Genomic DNA, 27,082 nt, shown 5'->3' with positions numbered 1-27,082 from the left:
CTGGAAGGGGGTGAGCACTGGCATTTTCCAAAGGAGGGATCCTTCCTTCTTTGATGAGCTGCATTTTATTTTTTTTATTATTATTATTTTTTGACATGGGCAGGTACCAGGAAGCGAACGTCTCCAGCCTGGCAGGCGAGAACAATGCCTGCTGAGCTGCAGGTTTTGATTGGTTCTTTTCAGGTGCCAACCTAAGTGATGTTTTCCAACTCCCAGGGAACACTTCTTATTTTTTCCTGATGTCCAATAAAATGAAAATATTGTCATATATATTTTGTCATTTTGTCTGGATTTTCAATTGTTTCTGGCATGTGGTTAAATTTGGTCCCTGTTATTCCTTCCATCTTTGCCAGACATAGCATAACCCAAATTTAAATCTAAATTATCATGGCAGGCAAATGTCCTAAAAGTGCAAACCAACGTGCATTTCAAACACATTTGACTTAAAATTAGGATTGAAAGACTTTGGGACACACACATATACATATGTGTTTATACATAATTAGGAGATTATAAACTTGTACAGGAAAATATCAACAATGATCCTCTCTTGCTGGTGGAAATTTATGTGATATACTTATTAATGCTTTCACTGTTTTACAACACTGCTGAAACACATATGTACTACTATTATAAGTATAAAATAAATATTTAAAATGTCATTTAAAGAACAAAAATAAACACACATCTTGGTGTGTTTTTTTTTTAATTGATCAGTCTCTTGCAGATTTCTCTTCAGCTACTGCTTTATTTACCCCTTTTATAAATAGGGTAAAAATTTGAAATTCAAATGTTGGGCTACGTGTATTCAACCAATGTAAAACCCTCCCTTCAGAAAAAGTATGAACATATTTTAAAGGGGGAAATTATGTTTCCATCTAAAACATGTACTCCCTGACATGACTGGATACAATATGAACAACCCTATGCAGGCAAAATTGGCAGCCAAAAACAACCATAGATCACTTTTAGTATTATAACTTTTGTATTTATATGTTTCTTGTTAAAGCTTATAATAAAGAAAATGAATTATTTCAAAATATCCTCTTTCTTCATTGCTGCCATTCATTCCAAGTTATATCTGAAATGCATTTTTATTTTGAAAATCTTTGATTTAACAAGAACAAGGCAAGTTAAATTAGCAATTTCCTTCATAGATTATTATTCAACACAGAGTGTTTTTTAATTTAATTGATTTAATGTTTGAGTATGTTTGACACAGTGAATAGTATGTAGACAGAAATGGATTAATGCCTGTCATAATTCTTCTCTAGTGTAATTGCTCTTACATTCCTGGCTGTTAGCAATATCTCGTGCACTTATTTTCTACATCTCTTTTATGAAGTTTTCATTCGCACATTTTCCTAACAAAGTCATTAATAATTTTGCTCACTTTGATAAGACTCCATATTATGTTCGTATCTAAGAAATTTTCTTTCCATGGTATTTTCTTTTCATTTTTAGAAGAACCACACATTCTCTCTCTTCCTGTGAGCATTTTTCTTTATGTTTTGAACCCTGGCCCTCTTTCCAAAAGTCATTGATCCCTGAATTTTTCCATATGCCTTTGATCCAAAGGTGATTCTGCAGATTATCTGCCATAGAAGGCATGCGCGTTATTTTTTTTACAGTGCAATTATCTTATAATATTTTTATTTTTTCTTTCTAGAATATGGATAATTCTCCAAAACAGATGAAAAGAGATGAGTAAACACCAGTATTTTTTCTATTACTATTTCTATTTCTCTTTCAACCAGCATTTCATCCTTGCAAATAAGAACTGTTCATCCTTTTACCACTTCATCACCTTCATTCTTTAACGTGCATTTGCTATAGATAGAGCAGTGGGGCTGAGAAATGCTGTCCTGTGAGGGGAGGAGACCCATCCACTGGTGAAGACTTCTCATTTGAACCATCATTTGCAGCCTTCCTGGTTTTTTGTTTGTTTGTTTTGTATGCTGTATGGTGGGGGGGTCACATTTCATTCTTTTTTTTATGTGATTATCTCCTTATTGCAGCACCATTTGTTGAGTTTTTGTTTGTTTGTTTTGGGAAATGCATGGGCCAGGAATCAAACCCAGGTCTTCCGCATGGCAGGCGAGAATTCTACCCCTGAGCCACCCTCGCACCCCCTCCTCCTTGTTTTTTTCTTAAACACTTTCTTGTGAAATAATTTTAGACTCACATAGAAATTGTAAAACTAGTACGGGTGCTTCTGGGGACCCCTTCACCCAGCTTTACCCAAAGATACCAATTTACAGCGGTGATAGCACATTTATCAAAACTCAGAAATTGACATTGGTACAATATTCTTAATTCAACTGCCATCTAATTCAGATTGCAAAAGCTTTAACACGTATTCATACAGTAGAGGGAGGGTTTGTTTTTGTGATTTTTTCCCCAGCAGCAAGATGAAAATCCTGGAATTTAGAACAAGGCCAATGATACCATCTCCAGGGCCTTCCGTGATGAAGGGCTTTGAGAGGAGGCAGAGAGCTGCCTCAGCCAGTGCGCCTCACACACCCTCATTACAGGTTCTTTTGCCTCTAATCAAGGCTGAGGCAGGTTCTTCACTTTATGGTTAAAGAGGTCAGTCAATCTTCTAAATCGTGGAGGGTAGTTTCGGGCTGAAGGAACATCTTTGAATCAATGTATTATGTGGCATACTGGAAATTTCACTTTTCTTTACTTCTCCTTCCTGCCTTCCTTCCTTCTCCCTCCCTCCCTTCTTTCTAGTTAGTTTTTAATAGGCCCTTTTAATAGAAAGCTTAAATGACTTCAGAATATGTATTTATGAATTGTTTTAGTTATGCATTTATTTTTCTGAATCGTGGTAAGAGTATGAGCTATGTTGCTTTGTAAAACAAATTGGGAAACCATCTATCTTACATATGATCCAGAACAAGATAAGGTTACATTCAAGTAGATGTTTCCTTGGAAATAAGAAGGGACTCAGCAGTGAAATGATTGTGCTCAAGAAATAGAGATAAATAAATTGAAAGACGATCAATTCTTACCTTCCCTAAGACTTTCAGTCTGCCACTATGTAAAATAGAATACAGACACCTGTATTGCTTAATTATTCAATAATTCTAGAGAAATTAAATATTAATGAATTAGATATCATATTCATTGCCTCCTTTATTCCCTAAACATTAGTTGAGTATCTGCTCTTTGGAAAACAGCATGCTATTGCTGGAGATGCTGGGAATGTTGTGATATGAGTATGTGGATGTTGGTAAAGTGTCACAATAGCCTAGAGGGACAATTAGAAAGGAGGTGGGAGGAGGTGGGGGGGGTCTAGTTGAGAGTAAATAAGTGTAAATGGCCTAAAAAAAGTCTGTTAAAGCATTTGGGAAACTAAAGTTCTTCAGGGGGACTGAAGTTGTAATTTAGCTATATGGTGGGTGAGGTAATGCTGCGGAAGTGGTCAACAGGCAACTGAACATCAGATGGTGTGTTTCAGAGTTGAGAGACTAAAGTCTGAAATGCAAAATGTCTCTTAGCAGTTACTCTTGAACCCTAGATAAACTAAAGAGAAACTTTTCACCTGGAGAGGCAAGATAGGTGCCTAGTTGCTTGTGTGTACTTGTCCAATGCAGTTGATGACAGTTTGCTAAGTAATTGTTTACATTCTCAACTCTAAACTCATGCTGCCTCCCATAATAAAGAAAGGATGACTCAGAGGGTGAAATCAAGAACCCACAGGATGTGATTGTAAGAAAGGGTGTAAAATTGTAATAATAAAATGCTACGTTTACAAATAATAATAAAAAAAAACACCACAGGACAGAGTTAACAGCTAGGATAATTATTTCCATCTTTTGCAATTTAATCAAGGAACTGACATTTCTCGAGCAGGATCTCAAAACTGCTATTAGCCAGTGCCTCTTTTCTATCTCTCATTCTGACTGTTTTTAAACAGGAATGACTATAGATATTATCCTATTTCTGATCCAGCATTGTAAATTGGGTGTTTTTACTGCTGTTGCCCCACCTCTCAGTCAGCACAGGCATTTTTAATAATTCAAAAGTCCATACATAGTCCTGCTTTGTTCCATTGGTCTATTTGCTTTTCCCTACACCTGTATCACAGTATCACCTCATAATTACTATAGTATATTTAAGAAAAAATTTTCACTTTTTGGAAGGGTATAGGTACTCATATGTTCGTTTTTCTTTGTCAAGAGTACATTGACTATTACTGAAAATTTGCCAATCAACTTAAATATTAGAATCAACTTGTCAAGTTTCACACACTCATGCACATTTACTTAGAGCCTACTGGTTCTTTTTGTGTGTGTTTGAGGGGTTACTTTTCATCTGTAGATTTAATTGGGTAAGAATTAACATGCTTACAATACAGACTCTTCCTATTTATGAACATAATATTTCTCCAATTAGGTCTTCATAAATTTTTCTAAATAAAAGATGCATATATTTTCCATACTGTACTTACAGCTTTTTATTACGTGTATTCTCAGGTAGCAGGTATTTTGTTATGGTAATTCAGAAGTCATGTTTTCCTTAATTTCATCTTCACAATGCTTGTTGATGCAGTAACAAAGTGGATATTCTTGTGTTTATCTCAGCAACCTTTGAAAACATTTTCTGATTTAAAAGCTTATTTTTAGTAGATTTTCTTCATATATATTTGACTCATCTGTTAATGATAATAGCTGTTTTTCTTTTATTCTGATCCCTACCCTTTTGATTTCTTCTGGCTTCCATGCCTGCACTATACATTATCTTCATTAAAATGCTGAAAAGAAATGGTGACAGCAGCCATCTTTGTCTACTTCCCAACTTTAAAATAAAGATTTCAACATTTCCATCTTAATTGCGACTTTTACTGTCATTTTTTGGTAGATATCCTTTTTCTAGTCTGATAACATAATCTTTTTTTTTTTTTTTACCAGGAATGAGCGTAGATTTTTAAAAAAATGCTTTTCTGTATCAAATTATCAAATTATTTAATCTGCCCATGAGGTCCTGTAGCCCTGGAACCATTTGTGCTTGGATCCATTCCTCAGGCTTGCCCTCCTCTGTTCTTTACTATACAGTGTTGACTCCCATTCCTATTATCTCCAACCTCTGATGCCAGCTTTGTTCAGCCAAGAGATAGCAACACCAGGAGATTAGAGCCCAGGAAAATGGGAGTGCCCAAGTTTTTCTCTTTCTCCCTCTCTGAATCAGATAGTTTCTATGTCAATGGCTACATCTTCTCCATAGCTGCAGCCCCAGCAGACCAGTTCACCAGGGATGTACCCTAACTACTAGGCTTCAGTAAAACCACTCTCTTTGAACTTCTAGCTTAGAGGTAAGAATGACTTCCTCAAGTTGCTAGATATTTGCTCAATTCTCCCCTGATTTCCTTCTCCACAACTGGTATAACCACTTTCCTGCAATAAATCTGGAGTTTGTGTTTTGGGTAGTCCCTGAATGTTGCAATTGGCCAAGTATGCTGATTGATTTTCAAATGTTAAAACATCCTTCCATTCCAGGGTAATCTCAAATCTGACACTAGCAGTTAAATATTGTCTCTTTTATTAATAAGTAAATCATGACAAAGTAAAAGACCCCACAGACCCTGAACCCTCCTCAAAATAACTCTCTGCTTATATCCTTATATCCTCAAAATATTTTTTACATTCACAAGTGTCAAATATACATAGATATATTGAAAAATTATAAGAACATAATAGAGAGATATATTTAACTTGTAAAATGTCCACACACTACACACAAAGCTCTATAGTACTACCCGTTTTACACAGTTGAAGTGGTACTGAGAAGGATATTTATAGCCTTAAATATATTTATTGGAAAAGCATGTTTAAAACATCTAACATTCAAGAATCTAGAGAAAGAATAGCATATTAAACAGAAAGAAGCAGAAAAATCAGGAATAATGAAAATAAATGCAGAAGTGATGAATCAGATGGTGGAGTCAATTAATGAAAGAAAATTCTTTAAAATAAGTGTACAACAATTTTTATAAATATTAGCGATTACAAAAGAAAGAGGCAGAAATAATTGATATTAGATAAATAAAATTTTACAAGATAAGGTATAGAAGAGATTTAAATTTCATCAGAAGACAGTGTAAATGAGTTTACCAGTATCTCAGGACAACAAATGGTGGACAAGGAAAAGTTTCTAAATATAGAACAACTTCAGGTAATAAAAGCAAAGTAATGATAGAATTAGAGAACTACCATTCTGCTGCTTCTAATAGATTAATGGATAAAGGTAAATATCCTCAAAGTTTCCCTATGTCATCACAAAGGGAAACAGTAGATATTATGTATCTCCTGATGGGAGTGTAGTATCATCTCCGGAGTCTCTTGCCAACAAAAGAAAACAAATGAATAAATAAATCTTAATCTGATCAAGCTTATTCCTATAATATTGAAGCCTGTTGATGCTGAGTGTCAGGTATATTGGGGTCATTATTTTCTGTACTGTTATATATATCTATATATTTGTGCATGTCTATAATATAATTATTTTATTGTAAATCTCATACCTTTAAATTTGAAAACCCAAGGTGAAAACTAACATTTTTTTTAGAAAAACATGCATGATTCTATATGTCCACAAAGAAACATACAGAAAAACACTTTAACTGAACAATACCAAATGAAACGGTAATCCAAACACCCCCAAAATGCTCCAGGTTTGGAGGCCCATCACATCAAACAGCTGGAGGAAAACTACTCAACTTCTTATGTAAATTCTTCCAAACCATACAAAAGATAGGAAATTATTTACCCACATGGGCAGGCACCGGGAATCGAACCTGGGTCTCCGGCATGGCAGGCAAGAACTCTGCCTGCTGAGGCACCATGGCCCGCCCTACTCACCCACTTTTAACAGTCTAGCTCACCTTTACCCATAGACCAGATCAGGTTGCCCCAAGGAAAGAATACTTGTGCCAAGTTCACTCACACAGAGACAAATATCCTAAAGAAATTCATAGCATATTCAATATAGAGGAAATAGACTGTCTTCTAGGGCCGCAAAGACTCTTTTACATAATGAAAGACAGTCCATTGGAAATCATTGAATTAGCATAAAAAGAAGAAAGAATATTTGATCATGTATGGGGTAAGAGAAAGCCTTTGAGAAAATTTCAACACCCGTCCATGGTAATAACTTTTAGCAAGCTTACATAAGAAGGAAATTTATATGGCATGAACTCTGCGGCAAGCACAATTATGGGAAATATTATAAGCATGCCCAATAAATTCCAGAACCAGACGCAAATAGATGCTACCAACTCTATTTTTCAAAACCGGAGAAGAATACATAGGCATTACACAGCCGTGCACAAGAATATCAAAATAAATAAGAGGTATGAATAATCTAAAGACATAGATAATAATAGTACCAATTTAATAGTCTACTTTAAAAAATCTAAAGTAAATGGTACAGAAAATATTCAAATGTATGAGGACCTTCAGAAAGCTGGTGTATAGAAAATCACTATAACATAAACAGGACTCTGAACACACAAAAATCAATAGTTGATTAGAACGTAGTGGAAAATACACCATTCACAACAGCCGCAATAGCCAAAATATACCTAAACTGAAACCTTTTAGGAACAATATCTTTATGGAGTCAAACATAAAATTTTACTGATAGATTTACGCAAGAGAAGTCTCAAATAGGGGAGGATACTATGTTTATTGATCAGACTAGACACTATCATGCAGATGTTAGTACTTGCTAAATTATTTATAGATTTAGTACCCAAAGACGACAACCAAATTCTGTTCCTGTGCCCCAAATCAACTGAGGAGAAGCTAAAGAAGCAATAAAGAAAGAATAATATAAATAGAAGCAAAAGGAGAGAAATGAGAACCCCCTGGACGCCAATTCTGCGCTGAACTAGCCCCTGTGTATGGGCAGGTGAAGGCATGCCCCGAGTTGAGCCAGATCTGTAAGCCAGAAATAGAAGGCAGATGACAGGCTCCCTTAGAAGAAAGCTTTCAAAGTTCTGTCCTTGCTTCTTAACAGTGTCCCTTGGGACGATGAATTTTGACTCCTTCACTACAGGGAGCTGAGGCAGCATCTCAGACTGGGTGCCAGTGCTGTGAGGCAATATCAGGATAGCACAAAAATTGGGGTTGCTCAAGGCAGTAGGACAATAGAGATTGGGTTAATAACCAAAGAACTGGCCTTCTGAATGATCGTTTTAATAGCATATAAGGAATGGATTCCAAGAGAATAGCGAGTATCACAATGAACCCCACATAATAAGAGTAGGAATTCTTTCCTGAAATCTTTAAGCACTGCCCCTGATATCAGTCAAAGAAAGTCCTAGGCAGAGTTGTCAGGCTAAGGAACACACTCACTTTCTCCTGTGGGGTCTAAGGGACTCGATGGGTGGAGGGTATAGAAGTTGGAGCTGAAATCAGAAAGCAAGGAATCCTAGATTTTGGCAGGAGCCAGTTTGAGGTTTTTAAGTGAGGATTGAGGGGCTGCATGTCCTAGAGGAGAGGGGACCCCAGACAGTCTACCCCCCACCACAGACACACCTACCCAGCAGTCAGTTCGTTGAGGCCCACGCAGAAGCAGCCATATGAGGTGTATGTGTGCTTCTCCATCAGGAGCCTCAAGGATTCCAGGTCTTTGGACTGAAGTGGCAGCCTCAGGTCAGCAGAGGGGAATTGTTACAGCACCTAACAGGCGTTAAGGTAAGACATGGAGTGAGGAACTGAGAGTACCACTGATCCTAGAACACAGCCTCACCCCAACTGTCAGTGCTGGGAAGTCCCAGGCATGGCAGTTGTTTCCAGGCTCCCCCTCTCTTCCTCTTGAGGATTCTCAGGGAAAGGAGCACTTTGGTATGGGGCTGGCTGACTCAGCTCAGCAGAGGGAGAAGTCCTAGGCCAAGCCAGGAGTCACGAAAGGCCTGTATGTTCTATGAGAACTCCCCTTCCCACCACCAACAGAGGGAGCTGTACAGAACCCTGCCCTGCCATAGTCCTGGGAGACCTCAGGTGGGGTTGATAGAAGAGACTCACCTGGACCTCTGCCTCTGGTGGCTGTGGGCATCCACACCTGTATGTGAGAGTTTTGAGGCTTGACTCAGCAGAAAGAGGAGTCCCAAGACCTATTTGATATCAAGGTGATTATCCTGAGTGAGATCTTCAGGGACAAATCACAATGTAGATAAAAGAAGGCCCCATCAAACTTAACCCCACCCCACCCCTACTGCCAGCCTGGAAGGTCCCAGACATGGCTGTTAAGCCCAATCCCTCCAACTTCCACCTAGGGGTCTCACGGAATAAAGCTTTTGGCCTGAGGCTGGCAGACTCAGGTTGTCAGAGGGAGAAATCCCAAGCCCAAAATGGAGTTACAAAGGAGGGATTCAGAGGGAAGACTGAGGGAACTCTATACCCCAATACGAGGACTACATAAAGCGCTCACCCCACTTCTGCTATAGGCCCTGGGGAGGGTACTTGTGGTCAGGACTACAAGGCTACAGGGCCAAGATGCCCTGTCACTTTGTCCCAGGGAGTCTCGGGTATCTATAGGACTTTGGTCTAAGGAAAATTGTCCCTGCTTGCTAGGAATCAGAGTGAGGGCCCTGAGAACTGAGGAGTCCTCAAACCTTATAATAAAGGGAACATATCGGAATCCATCCCTTATTGTCAGACCCAGGAGGCCAGGGATAAATGTCAGCAAAATCACACCTTGGTTCCTCCTCAAGGATCAGAAAGAAATGAGGGATTGGTCCTAGGAGAGAGTCAAAGATCAGGGAAGACTCCGGCCCACTCAGATGTCAAACTAAGGGCCCGGAGTGAGAATGGTTTGACTATCAACCAAAAGGTAGGGCGCCAACTTACTTTCCACTAGTTTCACGGTTGGGAGAAGCAGGAAAGGTATGATCCGACAGGGTGACACTCACTTCCTCCTGTTGGGGCTCAGGAAGGTGCAGGTCTTAGCACAAGGAGGCCTCAGGTCAAAACATAGAGCAGCCCCTGGCGCTGCCAGGGAGGACCTCAAGTGAGGAGTGAGACAACCAGCAACTACTGAATACAGGAGACCACAAAAATTCCTGACCCTGCCTGTGCTGCCACCTTTGACAGGCCAGTATCAGGTGTAAGGGTGGGGAGATCTTTATTGTGAAGGTGTAGCCCCCCGTGAGCAAGAAGGGAGCCTCTCAGGCCCTATGTGGAGTCAAGGGGAGGACTCTTGAGGGATGGCCAAAGACTCCAAAGAGCCCAGCACAGAAAGGGTCCCTCAGAACTGTCAATACTCTCCTGCAAACAGTGTGGGCTGAGCTGCCCCTTCACATCCAGCCTCCAAGAGGCTGGAGCTGTCAACATCAAAGCAGCAGAAAGGTGGGGTCCTAGATGCTGCCAACAATTGAAATGATGGTCCTATGCATGAACTGAGAGGACCCCCACCCCCACCCCACAGGCACAAACACTGCAGCACAGAAAAGCCGGCCCGCCAGACTGCTGCTGTCACCTAAGGCCCAGCACAGCTGGCAGGCTGCTGCTGAAGACACAACCTAATTCTTCTACAGGGTCCTCAGGGGATAGGCTGACCAGGAGAGCAGGAGCCTTGAGGGTTCCTAGAGCAGTGACCTCAAGGAAACCCGCAGAGGCAACCTTTGTTACAGCTAAGGCAGAGTGCTCCTGCTGACGGTGAGCACCCTCTCATCCTCCCTGCCCCAGGGGGCCCACACCCATTGCACTCCTACCCACACTCCTGTCTGTTGTCCCTGATAGGGGTCATCAAACCTCAAGGTTAGAAGAGTAAGCTCCAAACCTGTGAGAAGCACCATCAGGCCCAGAGGGAGAGCCAGGGTCCCGAGGGTGCTCAGGCCACTGCAGCAGCAAAGACTCCCTTCCTTTTCCTCTCCTGTTTGGGAAGTACCCCCAAGAGTGCCCCTGCTGCTGATGTTCGACACGGGCCTCAAAGGGCACCCCCCACACACACACACACACTCCCACTATAGCTCTTTCTTGCCCAAGGTCTGACGATAGTACCAGGTGCCAAGATGAGAAAAGCCCAAGTTCCTCTCAGGATGCACACTCCACTGAGAGCTTCCTTTACAAGAAAGTGAGCATGCTGGTGGAATTCCTGACAGAGAATTATACATAAATGAAAGGGCCCAGGGAGCTCCTCATCAAAGTACCTGGAGTTCCTGTAGGTGCCCCAAAGTGACCCTCCACACAATGAGTTCCCGTGGGGTTCGATGGCCCACGCTGAAAGCAGCAAGATGGAAGTCTTGGAGGTTTTGGCTAAGGTCAATGATATTGTCCCCAGGTCCCTTCCTGCCCTGTATGAAGAAGCATTGAGGAAGGAGCAGGAGAGGGCTGGAGGCAGAGTTGCAGGCAGGGCTGGTGACTGTCCTGGCAAGGGCATGGCCCAGGGCCTTGACCCGCAGCTCCTCTCATATCAAGTGAGGTCTGAGGCAGGTTCTTCACTTTGGGGTTGAAAAGGGCTGTGGACATTCTGAGGAGTGGAGGGCTGGGGCGGGGCTGGAGGGAACAAAGTATATGCCCTCTTTTTTGCATGTTCTACAGGTCTCTTCCCTATGACTAACTCATAGGTCACCTCTTTTTCTTTGCTGTTTTTCAAATGTTCCCTTTCATAGAAAGTTTATTTAGTTTCAAAATTTAAACCTATGGGGGGGTGCAAGGGTTTTTGAGTGGTAGAATTCTCGCCTGCCATGTAGGAGACCCGGGTTCAATTCCTGTCCCATGCACTACCCCAAAACAAAGAAACCAATACAAACAAACAAAGAATTCAACAAATGGTGTTGCAATAAAGGGAAACTCACATGGAAAAAGGATGAAATATGACCCTCCCCATACAGCATACAAAAAAAAATTAAACCTATGAATGCCATTGATCACAAATTTATTTCTGTTTATCAGGTTTAAGAATTAAGAGTTTTGGCATTTGTAGAACAAATATATATATACATTGCCCAGGATGGGGTAAAATGGCTTTGGTGTAGGGATTTTCATGATAATATGAAAGAATCCCACAGTAAAATACTCGACATTGCAAAATAGTAAAAAAAAAAAAATTATTAGTTTGCTTTACTCCTTTTACTCTGCATGTAACATTAAAATATATATACATTCTTTTGCTTACTATACAAAGTTAGTACATATGAAATTAATTTATAATAATGTAGACCTATTGCTAGTTGCCTCTTTTATTTTATTCCCCAAACATTGAAAATCTGCTCTTTGAAAGGCTTCCTGCTATTGGTGGGAATGCTAAGGAAAAGAAGACCACTGCCTATAGAGTTTTTGAGTCTTGAAGCTGCATTCATATGGGAAAATGTTAACATAGTGTCTATTACCTAAAACACTGGTAAAAAGAAGCGGTGAGGATGTAGGGGAGGTTCCACATAGCAGAAGGCAAGTGTAAATTCCCTGTAAGGAGGCAGTTTGGGGTTGTGTGAAACTGAAAGTTGCTCAGAGAGCGGTAATCTTAGGTTTGGCTGGGTGGTGGGCTGGATGAGCCAGTGGGGATGTCCAGCAGGAGCCAGCCCTCAGAGTTGAGAAACTATGCCTGGAATGGAAAATTGCTCTTTACAGTTACTAAACTGAAGAGAAATCCCATCCAGTCTCAGGAAGGAAGGTGTCCCTTGTTCTTTTCCAAAGGCATTTTAAAATAGGGCAAAAAAACTTGGGTGCTTTCTGCACACCTTCTCCAACAAGTTTCTCAGAAATAAGGGTGATACTCGCTCGAGGTAGGGTTGCTCAGAAGCCACGGGTTGCTTCGTTTTGTCTTGGTCTGGGAGAGCCAGAGCCCACTCCTTGAAAATGTCATTTTATCAGAATTGCTTGAGTGGGATCTAGCACATCCAAAGGGATGACTCCATTTTGAATGGTGAGGAAAAGAATGAAAATAGGGTTGGTTTGGGGAAAGGCTGCAGAAGGAGGGAAGTGGTTGATCCTTGACCCAGACAGAAGCTTTTATTTAGTTTCATCTGAACAGAGAAGACAATTCCACACCCACATTAAATGACATGTTCAGTAAGGGGAAAACTATTTAGCTTTTCATACTAAGCCGCATTTTGGCTGATGTGGTTTTCTTTGACCTAGAGTGTTGCATATCCTCTAATATCTCCTGGAAAAGTAAATTCTCTGAAGGAAGGTTGGTATCATCTGGGGTCAAAATAATCATAGTAAAACTACCATTCATTAGAGACCTAATATCTATCAGTCCTTGTGCTAAGTGCTTTATAAACATTGCATATATTCTTACAGTTTTACATTACAAAGTTTATCAGATCCATTTTGCAGATGAAGAACTTGCAATATTCTCAAGTGCACATGGCGGGTAAGTAACAGAGCTGGCTCTAGAGCCCTGGCTGAATTCTTCTAGAGCCCATTCTGTTCCACTCCTCCCAACCTGAAGTTGACCTTCTGTTCTGGTTTGCTAATGCTGTTGGAATGCAGGATACCAGAAATGGATTGGCTTTTATAAAGGGGATTTATTAAGCTACAAGTTTACCATTCTAAGGCCTTAAAATGCCCAAAATCAGGCATCCAGAGAAAGATACTTTGACTACAGAGAAAGGCTGAATGAAGCCCCCAATTTCTCTGTCAAGTGGGAAGGCATGTGGCTGGCATCTTCAGGTCCTTGCTCCCAGTTCATTGCTTTGTGCTTCTGATACCAGTGGCTTCCTCTCTAAGTGTCTGTGAGCCCTCACTTAGCTTCTCTAGGCCAAAACTCTGGGTTCTGGCTTGCTTGAAATCTCCTGAGAAGGAACATGGTAATGTTTCCTAGGCTCCTCTCCCAGCTTCTGCTTTCAAAAGGCTCTCACAGATCCTGTGGGTCCTTCTGGCATTTTCTCTGCTTCTCCAAACATCTGTATCTGAGCTTTCTCCAAAATAGTCCTCTCTTAAAGGACTCCAGTAAACTAATCAAAACATACCTTGAATGGGCAGGGCCAAACCTCCATGGAAAATAATCTAATCAAAAGTTCAGGCCCACATTTGGGTGCCACATCTCCATTAAAACAACCTAATCAAAAGGTCCCACCCTACAATATTGGATTAGGATTAAAAGAGCATGGCTGCCACCACAAAATTGGATTAAGACTAAAAGAACCTGGCTTTTCTGAGGTACTTAACAGTTTCAAACCAGCACACCTTTTGTTTCTCAGTTCAACTGTCTTCTTCCTACACCAGAATGCATTTCAGGCAATAAAAAGAAGGACCCTGTTCTCAAATACTGTTTTGGGAAATATAGCTTTAGCAATAAGAGTTCCAAAAGGAATGTGAGGTACTGATCAAAAAATAAAAAAAAGAAACAGTCTTCAGTGACAATAGGATCATTTTATTTATGCAATGTTTGTTAACCTCAAAGAAGAGACTCTCACAAATTCATCTTGGGCAACCCCTTCCCTGTAAAGAATAAATCTATTGGAATAGATGTCACATAAGAGGCTCATTGGTTGGTAAAAAGAAGGAGTAGATCTGGGTAATTTTTCAGACAACCCACTGCCTGTCCTGGCCCCCTGCCTTGCAGTACAACGTCCCCATTTCACATCACTCCTGGGATAGGTACCATATCCTCTGCATGGCTTGCAGTAGGAAAACTTCTCAAAAGTTTGCAGAATGTGGCATTTCCTAGGAAAGGTTTCATGAAAGAGACAGGAGCCAAGATGAGATCTCCCATTCACCAGAGATGAGGAGAGCACCACCATAGAGTAAAGAGGATCACAGGGAGATCATTCTACCTTCTCTCAGACCTGCAATGCTCAGGCAGGGCTATCAGACTCTGAGCATCCCCTCACTTATTCTTCAGTGTCCTCAAGGACTTGTGACCCTTTGTCTTTGGGGGAGACTTAATGTTCCAAGAAAAAAGGAGCCCCAGGGCCCACCAGGAGTCAAGGTCAGGAGCCTGAGTGAGGCCTGAGGGCATATACTATGCATGAATAGAGAGCCTTGAAATTGAGGTCACATTGGGAGGCCTTATTTGCATTCCCTGACATCCCCTCAGGGGTGCAGTGGATCTGTGACTGTGAGTTGCAGGTCCACGGAGGGATGCATCCCAGGTCTTCCCAGGAATCAAAGGTGAAACCCTGAGTGAGAACTGAGACGATCACCCAACCTAGAAGAGTGAGGTAGCACAGAACCAGGTCCTACTTTCAATCCGGGGAGGCTCCTTGCAGGGCTGTCAGGCTCACTACTTCAAGGAGAGTGTCAGGGTGATGATGGCCTTGGTCTAAGGGTGGAGGGAACAGGTAGTTCCAGATCAGCAGCGGGAGAAGTCTCAGGACCTGGGACAAGTCAAATTAGGGATACTGTGTGAGGCCTTCTGGCGATTACCCACCCCAATACAGAGGGGGCGCCAGAGATCCGTGCCCGTTCCGTCAGACCTGGAAACTGCGTTATAAGGAGCAGCACTACTTCTTCCTTGGACATTTCCAGAAGGCGAGGAGCCTTGTCTAAAGGGGACGTCCTCTGTCAGGCCTGAAGGTGAGGCCCAGGAGTGAGCTGTGAGAGAACCACCCGCCTTAGAGAGGTGAAGGCCTACACAGAGCCCCTCCCTTTTACTCAGTTTTTGGAGGCCCGGGGTAGCACCCTCATTCTGAAGAGCCCTCTCATTTCTGCCTGGAGGGTCTCAGGGAGATTAGGGTCCCTGGTATAAGTGGGTGTTCCGTATTAAAGGAGGGAGGAGTAGCAGGCTCTAACAGAAGTTGAGCGTAGAACCCGGAACAGGTTTGAGGGCTTCGTGCTCCCAGAACACAGGAGATGGCAGAGTCCCACCGGGCCCCTACTTGCAGCTCTGGGAAGCCCCATGAGGGAGCCCATCTTTTTTTTTTAAACATGGGCAGGCACCGGGAATCAAACCCGGGTCCTCTGGCATGGCAGGCGAGAACTCTGCCTGCTGAGCCACCGTGGCCCGCCCTGGAGCCCATTTTTAATGGCATAAGTGAGGGCCTCCTTCTGAGGGGCAGGGCCTCAGCTCCACAAGGAAGGAGTCCCCGACTTGGCGCTTTTGATGAGACGCCTGCCGGAGAATGAAAGTAAAGCTCCGCCCCCAGGACGGAGGGGGGCGCTCCACAGAGCTGTCAGCAACTGGGTGTCCGGGGGCCGGGATGGTAGACTTATGGGTCCCTTCACTTCCTCCTCTGTAGTCTCAGACAGATGATGGCCTTGGTGTGAGGTGTCAACCTCAGAGCAGGAGAAGGGAAAGGGGGAGGACAGGCCTTGCCAACATTTGACATGATGATCCTGAATGAGAACTCAGAGGACCCCAGATTCCAGACCAGAGAGAGCACCACTGCCCTTCCCTGCTGTCAGCCCCAGGACGTTCTAGGCAGGGCTGGCAGGCTACAGCCTAATGTTCACTTTCATTTCCTCCACAGCATTTCCAGGGGGCAGGCTGACCAGGTGAACAAGATCCTTGTAGGTCCCTAGAGCCACCGCTGTCCCTGAGCAGTCATCATGCCTCGTGCTCAGAAGAGTAAGTGCAACACCTTTGTGAAACGCCGCCAGACCCAAGACAAGGCAAAGGGTCTCGGGTGTGCTCAGGCCGTTGTAGCAGGGGATGAAGAGTTTCCCTCCCCTTCTTCTCCTCCTGTTGGGGATATTCCCCAGAGCTTCCTTGCTGCTGGGCCAAGCATCAGTCCTCAGGAAGCTGGGAAAGCCCCAGCAGACATCGCTAATTCTGAAGGCCTCTCCGGCACAACCACTGATGAAGCTGCCTACAACCAGGATAGGAAAAAGAGACGTCCCTCCCGGGCCCGACTCTCCACTAAGAACTCACTCAGAGACCCTCTAATCATGAAGGTGGGTCTGTTGGAGCAATACCTGATGCACAAGTTTAAAATGAGAGAGCCCATTCTGAAGGAAGAAATGCTGAAGATTGTCAACGAGAAGTACAAGGACCAGTTCCCTGAGATCCTCCGGAAAGTTTCTCATCGCTTCGAGGTGGTCTTTGCAGTTGACATGAAGGAAGCCGACTCCCCCGGGCAGTACGCCCTGGTCAGCAAGCTGGACCTCCCCAACAACGGGAGGGTGAGTCGTGGCAAGGGGCTGCCCAAGACCGGTCTTCTGATGACAATCCTGGGTGTGATCCTCATGAAAGGCGACCAGGCCACTGAGGAAGAGATCTGGAGATTTCTGAATATGATGCATATATATGCAGGAAGGAAGCACTTCATCTATGGAGAGCCCAGGAAGCTCATCACCGGAGATTTGGTGAGGCTGAAGTACCTGGAGTACCGACAAGTGCCAAACAGCTGTCCTCCCTGCTATGAATTCCTGTGGGGTTCCAAAGCCAAGGAAGAAATCAGCAAGATGAAAGTTCTGGAGTTTTTAGCGAAGGTCAACGATACAGTCCCCAGTGCTTTCCCAATCCAACATGAAGAGGCTGTGAAAGAGGAGGAAGAGAGAGCCAAAGCCAGAATTGCAGCCCAGTCTGGCACTAAGCCATGCACCAGGTCCAAATCCTACAACCCTGCCAAACCCCAGTGAAGTCTAAGTCTTTTAATCATCTGCATAAGATGAAATCACCTCACAAAAGGGTTTTTCTTGAAATGCGAAAGAACCCAACAGTAAAATCGTTGGGGTAATGAAATGGAGAAAATAAAATGAGCATGATCAACTTTTGGCTTCCTGTGTTCCTTTTTTTAAAAAATTCTGTTTAGTAAACTTAAATGATTTATGCCTCAGCGTGCTTAGCTTACTCACATATATGTGGGAGAAATTACATCGTAGTAGATAAGACCTCTTGTTCACTGGTTCTTTTGTTCCCCAAATATTAATTGATCCTCTTCTCTTTGGAAGACAGCTGGTGCTGGGAATGCTACAATAAAGAAGACCCGCTGCTTTCCAGAGAATCTTACAACCTAGGGATTGAATCCCGTAAAGAAAATGTAGGTTTACCCTCTATAACCTACAGAAAAAGTAAGAAAGGGTAGGTGGGAAGGTGGGTGTTCCAGATGAGAGCTGGCAAGTGTAAGTATCCAGAGGCAAGACAGTTTGGGGCTGGGGAAACTGCAAGTGCTTAAGTGGGAGGGAATTTTAAGTTAAGCTGGGTGGTGGGCTGGATAAGGCTGTGGAAATGGTGAGCAGGGCTCAGGCCCTCAGATGGTGTGTCTCAGAGTTGAGAACAGAACCCTGGAAGGGAAAACTGCTCTTTCAAGTCATTTGGGGATTGTAGAATTCTCCCCTGGGGTCAGCAATGGAAGGTGTCTTTTGTTCTTGTCCCAGTGAAAGTGAACACAGTGCACGAAGTGGGTGTTTCATGCATTTGATCTCCAGGGAATTTCTGAGGAATAAGGGTGATGCTTCCTTGAGGTGGGATGCCAAGAAGCCACTGTGCCGGCACTCTTTTTCCTGGGTGGGGAGAGACAGATCCCACACCTTTAAAAGAGTTTTTTAATTAGGTTATCTTGAGGGCAGTTTGGCAAAGTTTAAGGGAATTCTGGATTCTGGTGGGGTAAATTGAACGAAAATAGTGGGGATTTGGATGAAAGGGCACCTGGACTCAAATTCTAAAATATTGGGCTTGCAACCAGCTGGAGAAGACCCTCCCATGCCCAAATTTAGTAACAGAAGCACACGTGGAAAATGTACTTTTATTTGCTATTGCAAATTTTTGGCTGATTGCAGGTCTTTGTCCCAGAGTGTTGCATATTCTCTGACATTTCCTGGCTTAAAAAAAAAAATCCTAGAAAGGAGGATGGAATATTTTAAGTCAATCATCATAGTGATAACTCGCATTCATTAAAGACGCAATATTTACCAGTTATCTTACCAGATATATTACATTCAGTTTAGATATTCTATTCCAAAAGCTCTATAAGACAGGGCGGACACTCACTTGGAAGATGGAGACCTTGCAATATTGTGAATTTCACATGGCTGAAAAGTGACAGGGTTGGAACTAGATCACTGGTCTGAATTCATGTAGAGCCCACACTATTTCTCTCCTCCCAGACCAAGGCATACCTTGTATTTCTTTACTCACTTTTCTTCTCAGTTCTCCAAAATGCATCTCAAGCAATAGGGCCCTGTAGCCAAAGCACGAAAAGAAGACCCACAAAAAAGAAAAAAAGAAAAGAAAAAAAGGTTTTTATGAGAATAAACCAAAATGTGGGGATTGTCTGTGGGATTCATTTACCTAGGGTCCTGCAGCCCCTAGCCCCAGGACTCCTTGAGAGCTGACTCTACACTGGAGCTCATATTTTTTTGTCTAGCCAGCTCTTTCCACCTGATGGTCCCTCCTCTCCCTGGACCTTCCCCATTGTGCTGGCCTCTTTGATGCTGGGCCCTGGCCTACTGACCAGCTCTCCACTGCCGCCACCTCTGAAGGTTGCACCCTTGTCCCAGTAGAACATGCAGCCCATATCACTTGCTTTAACCCTGCCTTTGAGCATTTCAGCTCCCTGGATGTCAGTTTCTTCACTGTGGCTGTATCTCACCTTTATATTCCTGTTTAATGCGGTAACTCAGAGATCATTCTTTTTCTTCTGTTTTCCTTATTTTTTTGGTTATTTAAAAAATATTCTTTTATGGAAGATTTAAATAGTTTCTGAATATAAGTATATGAATCACTTTGGTTACGCATTTATTAATATGTATCAGGCTTGAAAGCCAGAGATTTTCTGTTTTGTGATCCAAATTGGGAAAACTTCCATCTTATATCGTGATCTGGAACAGGACAGCCTGGCATTGGATTAGGGGGCGCTTTAGAAATAGGAAACAAATCAGCAATTAAATTGTTCAGAGTAAGAAACAGAGCAAAATAAAATAAAAGATTTTCAATTCTTGCCTTCCCTATTATTTTTAGTCTATTGTTCTGTAAAATTAAATGATACTTGCCTGGATTTACTTGGCTTATTTGAGAATGTAGGAGAAATGAAATCTTTATAAATTAGATACCACGCTCATTGGCTCATTTATTCCATTAATATTAGCTTAGCATCAACGTTTATGGAAGACACTGGGGATGTTAGGTTTTTTGTATTTAGGAACAGTTATCTTGTAAGGCAGATGGTGAGATATCTTGGCATATACTAGAGGGATAAGTAAAAAAAAAAATAATTGGGGTCCAGGGTTCACCCAGACGTACGCAGTCAAGTGTAATGCCCCAAGGGAAGTCCATTTGGGAAACTGCAAATTATTCAGTGAAGTTTAAGTTCAGGTATGTCATGGCAAGTTAAGCCTATGACAATGTTGAGTGACCAGCCTTTCAGATGGCATTTCTCAGAATCGAAAGACTTGAGCCTGAAATGTAAAATGGCTATGAGTCATTACTCTTGAATTCTGGATAAGCTAGAGCGAAACGTCACTGGAGGAAGCAAAGTAGGACCCTTTTCCCATTGCATGTGCACACAGTTTACCAAGTAAATGTTTTACATACACCATCTCCAAGGAGTTACTAAAAAATAAGTTTTATACTTGGCTGAGCTGATCCTTGGAAGCCAATTGGCTGGCACTCTTTCCTGTGACTTTAGAGAGTCAGATTATAAGGGGGCTGGAATTCGTTAGTTTGGCAAGGGCTGGGGCTTTTGGTGGTAGTAAAATGAGTGGAATTGGCAATGATTTGGTTGAAGATACAGCTAGAAGTGTACAACTATTTGGAGTTTGAGCTGCAGCCTCCTGCAGATGATCTGCCCAAACACTAAGTAAAGTGCCCTCTCTGGGAGCAAGGGATGGGTTTCATTTCATTTGCTAAGTAGCATTTTTGACTGTTTTCATATTCTGAGCGCTTGATACCTTAGATTCCCTGAGAGATGCTTCATATTTCAAAAACAAAATCCAGACAGGACGATAGCAGTGTCTGTAATCAGCACTAGTAATAGTAATGACTTTCATTTATTAAAGATCTAATATATGTGGGTGAGTAGGCTGGGTGCTTTGCATATGCTATCTCTAATCTTTCTGACAGTTCTGATAGAAGAAACCAAGTCTCAACGAGCTTAGTAAATAGCCCAAGATCACACAGCCGAAAGGGACAGAAATTGGACCGTCCTACTTCCTCTAGAGCACATACTGTTTCCACTCCTCCCAGCCTGTTACTCCTCATTCAGTGTTCTCTCCACTATTCCCAAATATCTCTCATAAGATAAAAAGAAGGCGGGCAATGGTGGCGCAGTGGCAGAGTTCTCGCCTGCTGTGCTGGAGACCTGGGTTCGATTCCAGGTACCTGCCCATGCCAAACACAACAACAACAACAAAAACAAGAAAAGATAAAAAGAAAGAATTTCGCAGACAATGTTCTGAAAGCAGGCCTAAAGAAGGGAGACAAAATGTGAATAAAACACAATTTGGAGATTGTCTATTGTATACATTTAGCCAGGATCTTCCTATGCCCACACCAGGGTTCCTTGAAATCTGACACTGTCCAAGGAGTCATAATTTGTCCAGACCTAGCACCAGCCCCCATTACATCATCACCCTTCACCTGGGTTTTCCCACTGTGCCCTTGGGTCAAATTCTGTATCTTGACCTGCTGACCAACTCTCCATGGCACCCTCTTCTGAAGGAAGGGCCCCGCTGCCACTGGAAGAGCCACCACAGAATCCCCTCCCTTCCTGCTGACTCCGAGGTTTCCCATTCTCTGTAGATGGTCTTTGCCTGTCCCACTCTCAACTCTCCCTCACTCTCCTCATGGTAGGAACAGATCCCTTCAATGTAAAAGCTCACTTTGAAGAACGAAGTTTAGGCACCAGGTCATCTCCTCTACCCGGGCCCATTTGTATCGATTTCCCCTTTGCTCAGTACACACTGGTCTTCTCTTCTTCACCCTTCCCATTAGCAATGCTTAGTGCCTGAGATGCGAAGTGTGACAATCGGATATTGAGGAAATCTTCCCTGACTACCCTCACCTCTACCCTTCCCCCGCTTGAATTATAGTCCCCAGCTCCGTGTTTCTGCACCAGCCTTTGCATCCATCATAGTGTTTGGCGAATAATCCTGAAGTTAGAGAGGGGTTTTGGAAACTACTCCAATATTTATAGTAAGCTTTTTAAAAACAATAATAATTCGTATTTATTGAGTAGTTAATATGCACCAGGCGTAGTTTACATGCTTCATGTAATTTATTCCTTGCAACAGAACTATCAACTCAATACTATTATTATTTCTTAATATATGCCTCAATACAAGCCAAAAAATGGCCATGGTCACCAAGAGAATTTGAGCATCAGGCAGTATAGTAGATTTATTAGGAGGTGGAATTTGAATCCTATGGCATCTACTGCTTGTGTGACCTTGGGCACATTATTTGACCTCTAAAGCCTTAGTTTGTCATCTGTAAACAGGGCATAATATTAAATATTGACTAAAAATAGTAACAGAAACTATGAGGGCATGTTAGGTTTATACATGTATGCTCAGATAATAAAATAGCAATAGCCATTTTTATGAAGAATGCAATATAGTGAATACTGAAGGTTGTCCCGTCAGAATGAACATGTTCAGTTGCTTTCACTGCATGAAAAGCAGTTCGTGAAAATTGAAACTTCAATACCAATCTTAAATATTGTATCGGCTCTAAGCCACATGCTATTTTTTCTTTTCTTTTTAATTTTTTTAAACATAAAAACATACAAACACGAACATTCTTACCATATGATCATTCCACTCTTGGTATATAATCATTGACTCACAATATTATCGCATAGTTGTATATTCATCACCATGATCATTTCTTAGAACATTTGCATCAATTCAGAAAAAGAGATAAAAGAAAAAAGAAAAAACTCATACATACCATACCCCTTATCCCTCCCTCTCATTGATTTCCAATATCTCCATCTACTCATATATTTTAACCTTTGTTTCCCCTATTTTTTTTCTATACCTGTAACCACTCCCTTTCATTGATCACTAGCATTTCAATCTACTAAATTTATTTTAACATTTGTTCCCCTTATTATTTATTTATTTTTAATCCATATGTTTTATTCATCTGTCTGTACCATAGATAAAAGGAGCATCAGACACAAGGTTTTCACAATCACACAGTCATATTGCTAAAGCTATATTATTATGCAATCATCTTCAAGAAACATGGCTACTGGAACACAACTCTACATTTTCAGGCACTTCCCTCCAGCCTCTCCAATATACCTTAACTAAAAAGGGGATATCTATATAATGCATAGGAACAACCTCCAGGATAACCTCTCGACTCTGTTTGAAATCTCTCAGCCATTGACACTTTATTTTGTCTCATTTCACTCTTTCCCCTTTTGGTTGAGAAGGTTTTCTCATGAAAACCAGAATGAATGATGCTGAGTCTCAGTTCATTCTAGGATTTCTGTCCCACTTTGCGAGGAAGGCCCACAACCCTGGGAGTCATGTCCCACGTAGACAGTGGGAGGGCAGTGAATTTGCTTCACTGGAGAAAGAGGCTACATCTGGAGAGAGAGGCTACATCTGAGCAACAAAAGAGGTTGTGACTCTTAGGCCTAATTTTAAGTAGGCTTGACCTATCCTTTTTGGGGTTAAGTTTCATATGAACAAACCCCAAGATTGGGTCTCAGCCTATTGCTTTTGTTGTCCCCACTGCTTGTGAGAATATCAGGAATTCTCCACATGGGGGAGTTGAATTTTCCCCCTTTCTCACCATTCCCCCATGGGGACTTTGCAAAAATACTTTTTAATTCACTGTTCAAATCACTCTGGGATTTATCAGGGCATCACTCTAGACAAATCTACAAAATCTCATGCCCTACTCAAGTTTCCATGTACTTATGGTGTTCAATTAAACCTTTCACATAAGTTATATTAGGAAATGCACTGGTCAAAATATAAATTTTGTACCAAATAAACATTTTTTGCTTTAGTCTCACACATAAGTTAGGGTTTTAAAATATGAATTACCATCTATTTTCTACACCCTCCAATATTGACATTCCTTTGTTCTTCCTCATACAAAAACATTTTAAAATTTGTACATTTAGTCTCTACATTGTACACTCTAGGCATTCCTAGATTGTACCATCTCAGTCTTTATCATCTATCTTTCCTCCTGATTTCATTTGTGCCCCCAGCCCTCCTCCTGCAATAATTCTCACATTCAGCTCCATTCAGTGTACTAACATTATTGTATTACTTTTAGGTAGTATTGTGCTATCCATTTCTGAATTTTTACAATCAGTCCTGTTGCACAATCTGTATCCCTTCAGCTCCAATTACCCAATATCTACCCTATTTCTATCTCCTGATGGTCTCTGTTCTTAGCTGAAATTCTCCAAGTTCATTCATTAATGTCAGTTCATATCAGTGAGACTATACAGTGTTTGTCCTTTCGTTTCTGGCTAATCTCACTCAGCCACATGCTATCCTTTCAATACAATATTGATCTTAGCAATATTTGGAAATGTAAATTTAGAATTTAAATATTGTAGGGATAGTTCCCGCCACAGTAAGAGATTTTTAAAAAATCAAATGTGACTAATTCATAATATGGACCAACGATCTATAAAATTTCTTTTAGAGAAATAAAGAGTTTTTTGGACCAATGCATACAACACAAGCTGATCAGAACCATATCAAATTTAATGATTTCCACATCAAAGAGAATATTTTACCAATAAATGAATTAAGATGTTGCCCTACTTTTTACATGTGCAATATTATCTCAATTATTCTTAACAACTTTTTGTTTACAAAATCTAGACACAGCTTTATACCCATATGCACTAACTATCATTTCTTTCTCTTGGCCCATTCATGACTAGCTCTTTCCTTTCACTCTTTACAGTTCTGCAATGTCCATTAGCCTACTTTATATCCAAAGATTAGCCTCTAATTTTGAGCTGACAGATACGCTTCATGTTATCTTCCATCTCTGGGACATTTATTTCCAAACTTTGAATTTTGAGTTTAGAAAGATTTTGGTGCCATTTTTTATTTCTTTGTGAAAATATTCTGTGAACACTAAGAGGGCCTACCATGGCTTCAGGTGGGAGGGGCTGTTAAGTTGCAATAAAATGACAGTCTCCCCAATCTGACTTACCAATTCAATTAAGGACTGTAATAAATAACACAGAACTAGATACAGCCAGACCTCATTTTATTGTGCTTTACTTTATTGCGCTTTGCAGATCTTGTGGTTTTTTTTTTTTACAAGTAGAAAATTTGTGGCCACTGTGCATGGTTCAAGGCTATCGGAATCATGTCCTGTGTCACATTTTGGTAATTATTGCAATATTTCAAACTTTTTTCATTATTGGTGTATCTGTTTTGGTGATCTGTGGTCTTCGATGTTACTATTATAATTGTTTTGGGGTACCACGAACCGTAAAAAACAGTGACTTTGAACTTAATGGATCAATGTTGTGCATGTTTTGACTGCTCCACCAACCAGCCGTTCTCCCATCTCTCTCCCTCTCCTTGGGGCTTCCTATTGCCTGAGACACAACCATATTGAAATTAAGCCAATACATAATCCTACATTGGCCTCTACATGTTCAAGTGAAAGGAAAAATAGCACGTCTCAATTTAAAGCAAAAGCTAGAAATGATTCAGCTTTGTGAGGGCTGAAAGCCCGGAATTGCTCAATCTCTTTTTCTTCCAGGTGATGGCAAATATTATCACAACAAAAGCCCTTTGAATGTATTGCAATTGATTCTGTACTTGGTATAAGTTATGGTTGCTAATGGAAAAATATTTTATAAATCAATCAAACCAATTGATTTAACAAGTCAATTTTGATACTGCAAAAAGGATTCTAAGTCTATGTTCAAAAGTCTATTAGTTTCATGACAGGCAAAACCAGAAATTTGTATTTGTAGTTTCTGAGTTAATCAGTATTTTTCCAGTGTGCATCTAGAACCTTTTAGGTTTTTTTTTTATTCAGAGTCAGTAATGCTCCAGCACTATTTTATTCTAATTATAAAAATAATGATTATGGTACTTTATTTTTATTACTTCTCTTTAATAGCCCTTTCAGAATAGAAAATATCAAATATTTTAAAAAGTAAGGAAAATATAACAATTCACCCCATGCACCCATCACCAGCTTCAAAAATTATCTAATGGTCAATCCTGGGTATATAATTCACAAATTAAAGCAGCTTTATTCATAACTGTTTAGTTTTCTTTGGCTGCTCAAGCAAATAGCATGCAATGAGCTGGCTTAAAAAAATGGGAATTTATTAGCTCACAGTTTTGAGGCCAGAAGTCCAAATCAAGGCCTAATGAAGGCATCATGAAAATGATGCTTTCTTTCTGAAGACTGGCATCCTGGGACTGGCTGAGAAAATGTCCCAATTAAACAAGTCTATAGAAATGTCCAATCAAAGGCATCCAGAGAAAGATAACCCTGGTTCAAGAAGGCCCATGAAGTTCAGGGTTTCTCTCTCAAGTGAGAAGGCACATGATGAACACAGTCAGGGCTTCTCTCTCGGCTGGAAGGGCACATGACAACACAGCATCAGCTAGCTTTCTCTCCTGGCTTCCTGTTTCCTGAAGCTCCCCGGGAGGCGTTTTTCTTCTTTATCTCCAAAGGTCGCTGGCTGGTGGACTCTCTGTTTCATGGTGCTGTGGCATTCTCTGCTCTCTCTGAATCTCCTGTTTTTCTCTCTTGTCATTCTCTTTTATAGGATTCCAGTAAACTAATCGAGACCAGCCCAAATGGTTGGAGACATCCCTCCACCTAATCCAGTTTAACAACCACTCTTGATTAAATCCCATCTCCAGGGAGATGATCTGATTACAGTTTCAAACATACAATACTGAATAGGGATTAGAAGAAATGGTTGCCTTTACAAAATGGGATTAGGATTAAAACATGGCTTTTCTAGGGTACATAACTCATTTCAAACCAGCACATGTAAGTATTCACAGAGATATGTATCTCTGCAAATATATATATAGTTTCTCCATCAGTTCCAAAGTTCATTTTTAACTAATTTTAAATTTTATTAGATTCAACTTCTGATTTATGTCTAGTCAATAATTCTATCAGCACAAGAAGGAAAATATATAATCCATGAAAAGACGTGCACATGTGTAGTCATTCGAATTGTATTACTCCAAAATACATGTTCAAGTACCTAACCCCTTGAACCTATGAACATGGCCTTATTTGGAATGCAGGTCTTTGCAAACTAATC

The 27,082-nt window shown here is 41.3% G+C and overlaps 1 protein-coding gene across 2 annotated transcripts; it reads left to right on the top strand.

Annotated features, from left to right (window-relative positions):
* The first annotated feature begins 15,383 nt into the window (after positions 1-15,383).
* Positions 15,384-17,582, top strand: LOC143670813 (melanoma-associated antigen B5-like). Of its 2 annotated transcripts, none has more exons than XM_077145796.1 (2): positions 15,384-15,476; positions 16,370-17,582. In XM_077145796.1, the coding sequence occupies exon 2, from the start codon at positions 16,449-16,451 to the stop codon at positions 17,478-17,480; it is 1,032 nt and encodes a 343-aa protein (XP_077001911.1). In that variant the 5' UTR covers positions 15,384-15,476; positions 16,370-16,448; the 3' UTR covers positions 17,481-17,582. The 2 variants fall into 2 exon arrangements, with proteins under 2 accessions (XP_077001911.1, XP_077001910.1); XM_077145795.1 differs by having other exon boundaries at positions 15,435-15,522.
* Positions 17,583-27,082: the final 9,500 nt, after the last annotated feature.

The sequence above is a fragment of the Tamandua tetradactyla genome, chromosome X (assembly GCF_023851605.1).
Source record: "Tamandua tetradactyla isolate mTamTet1 chromosome X, mTamTet1.pri, whole genome shotgun sequence".
NCBI classification, from domain to species: Eukaryota; Metazoa; Chordata; class Mammalia; order Pilosa; family Myrmecophagidae; genus Tamandua; species Tamandua tetradactyla.
Note: the sequence above shows the minus strand (reverse complement) of the source record. Positions and strands in the feature narration are given on the sequence as shown.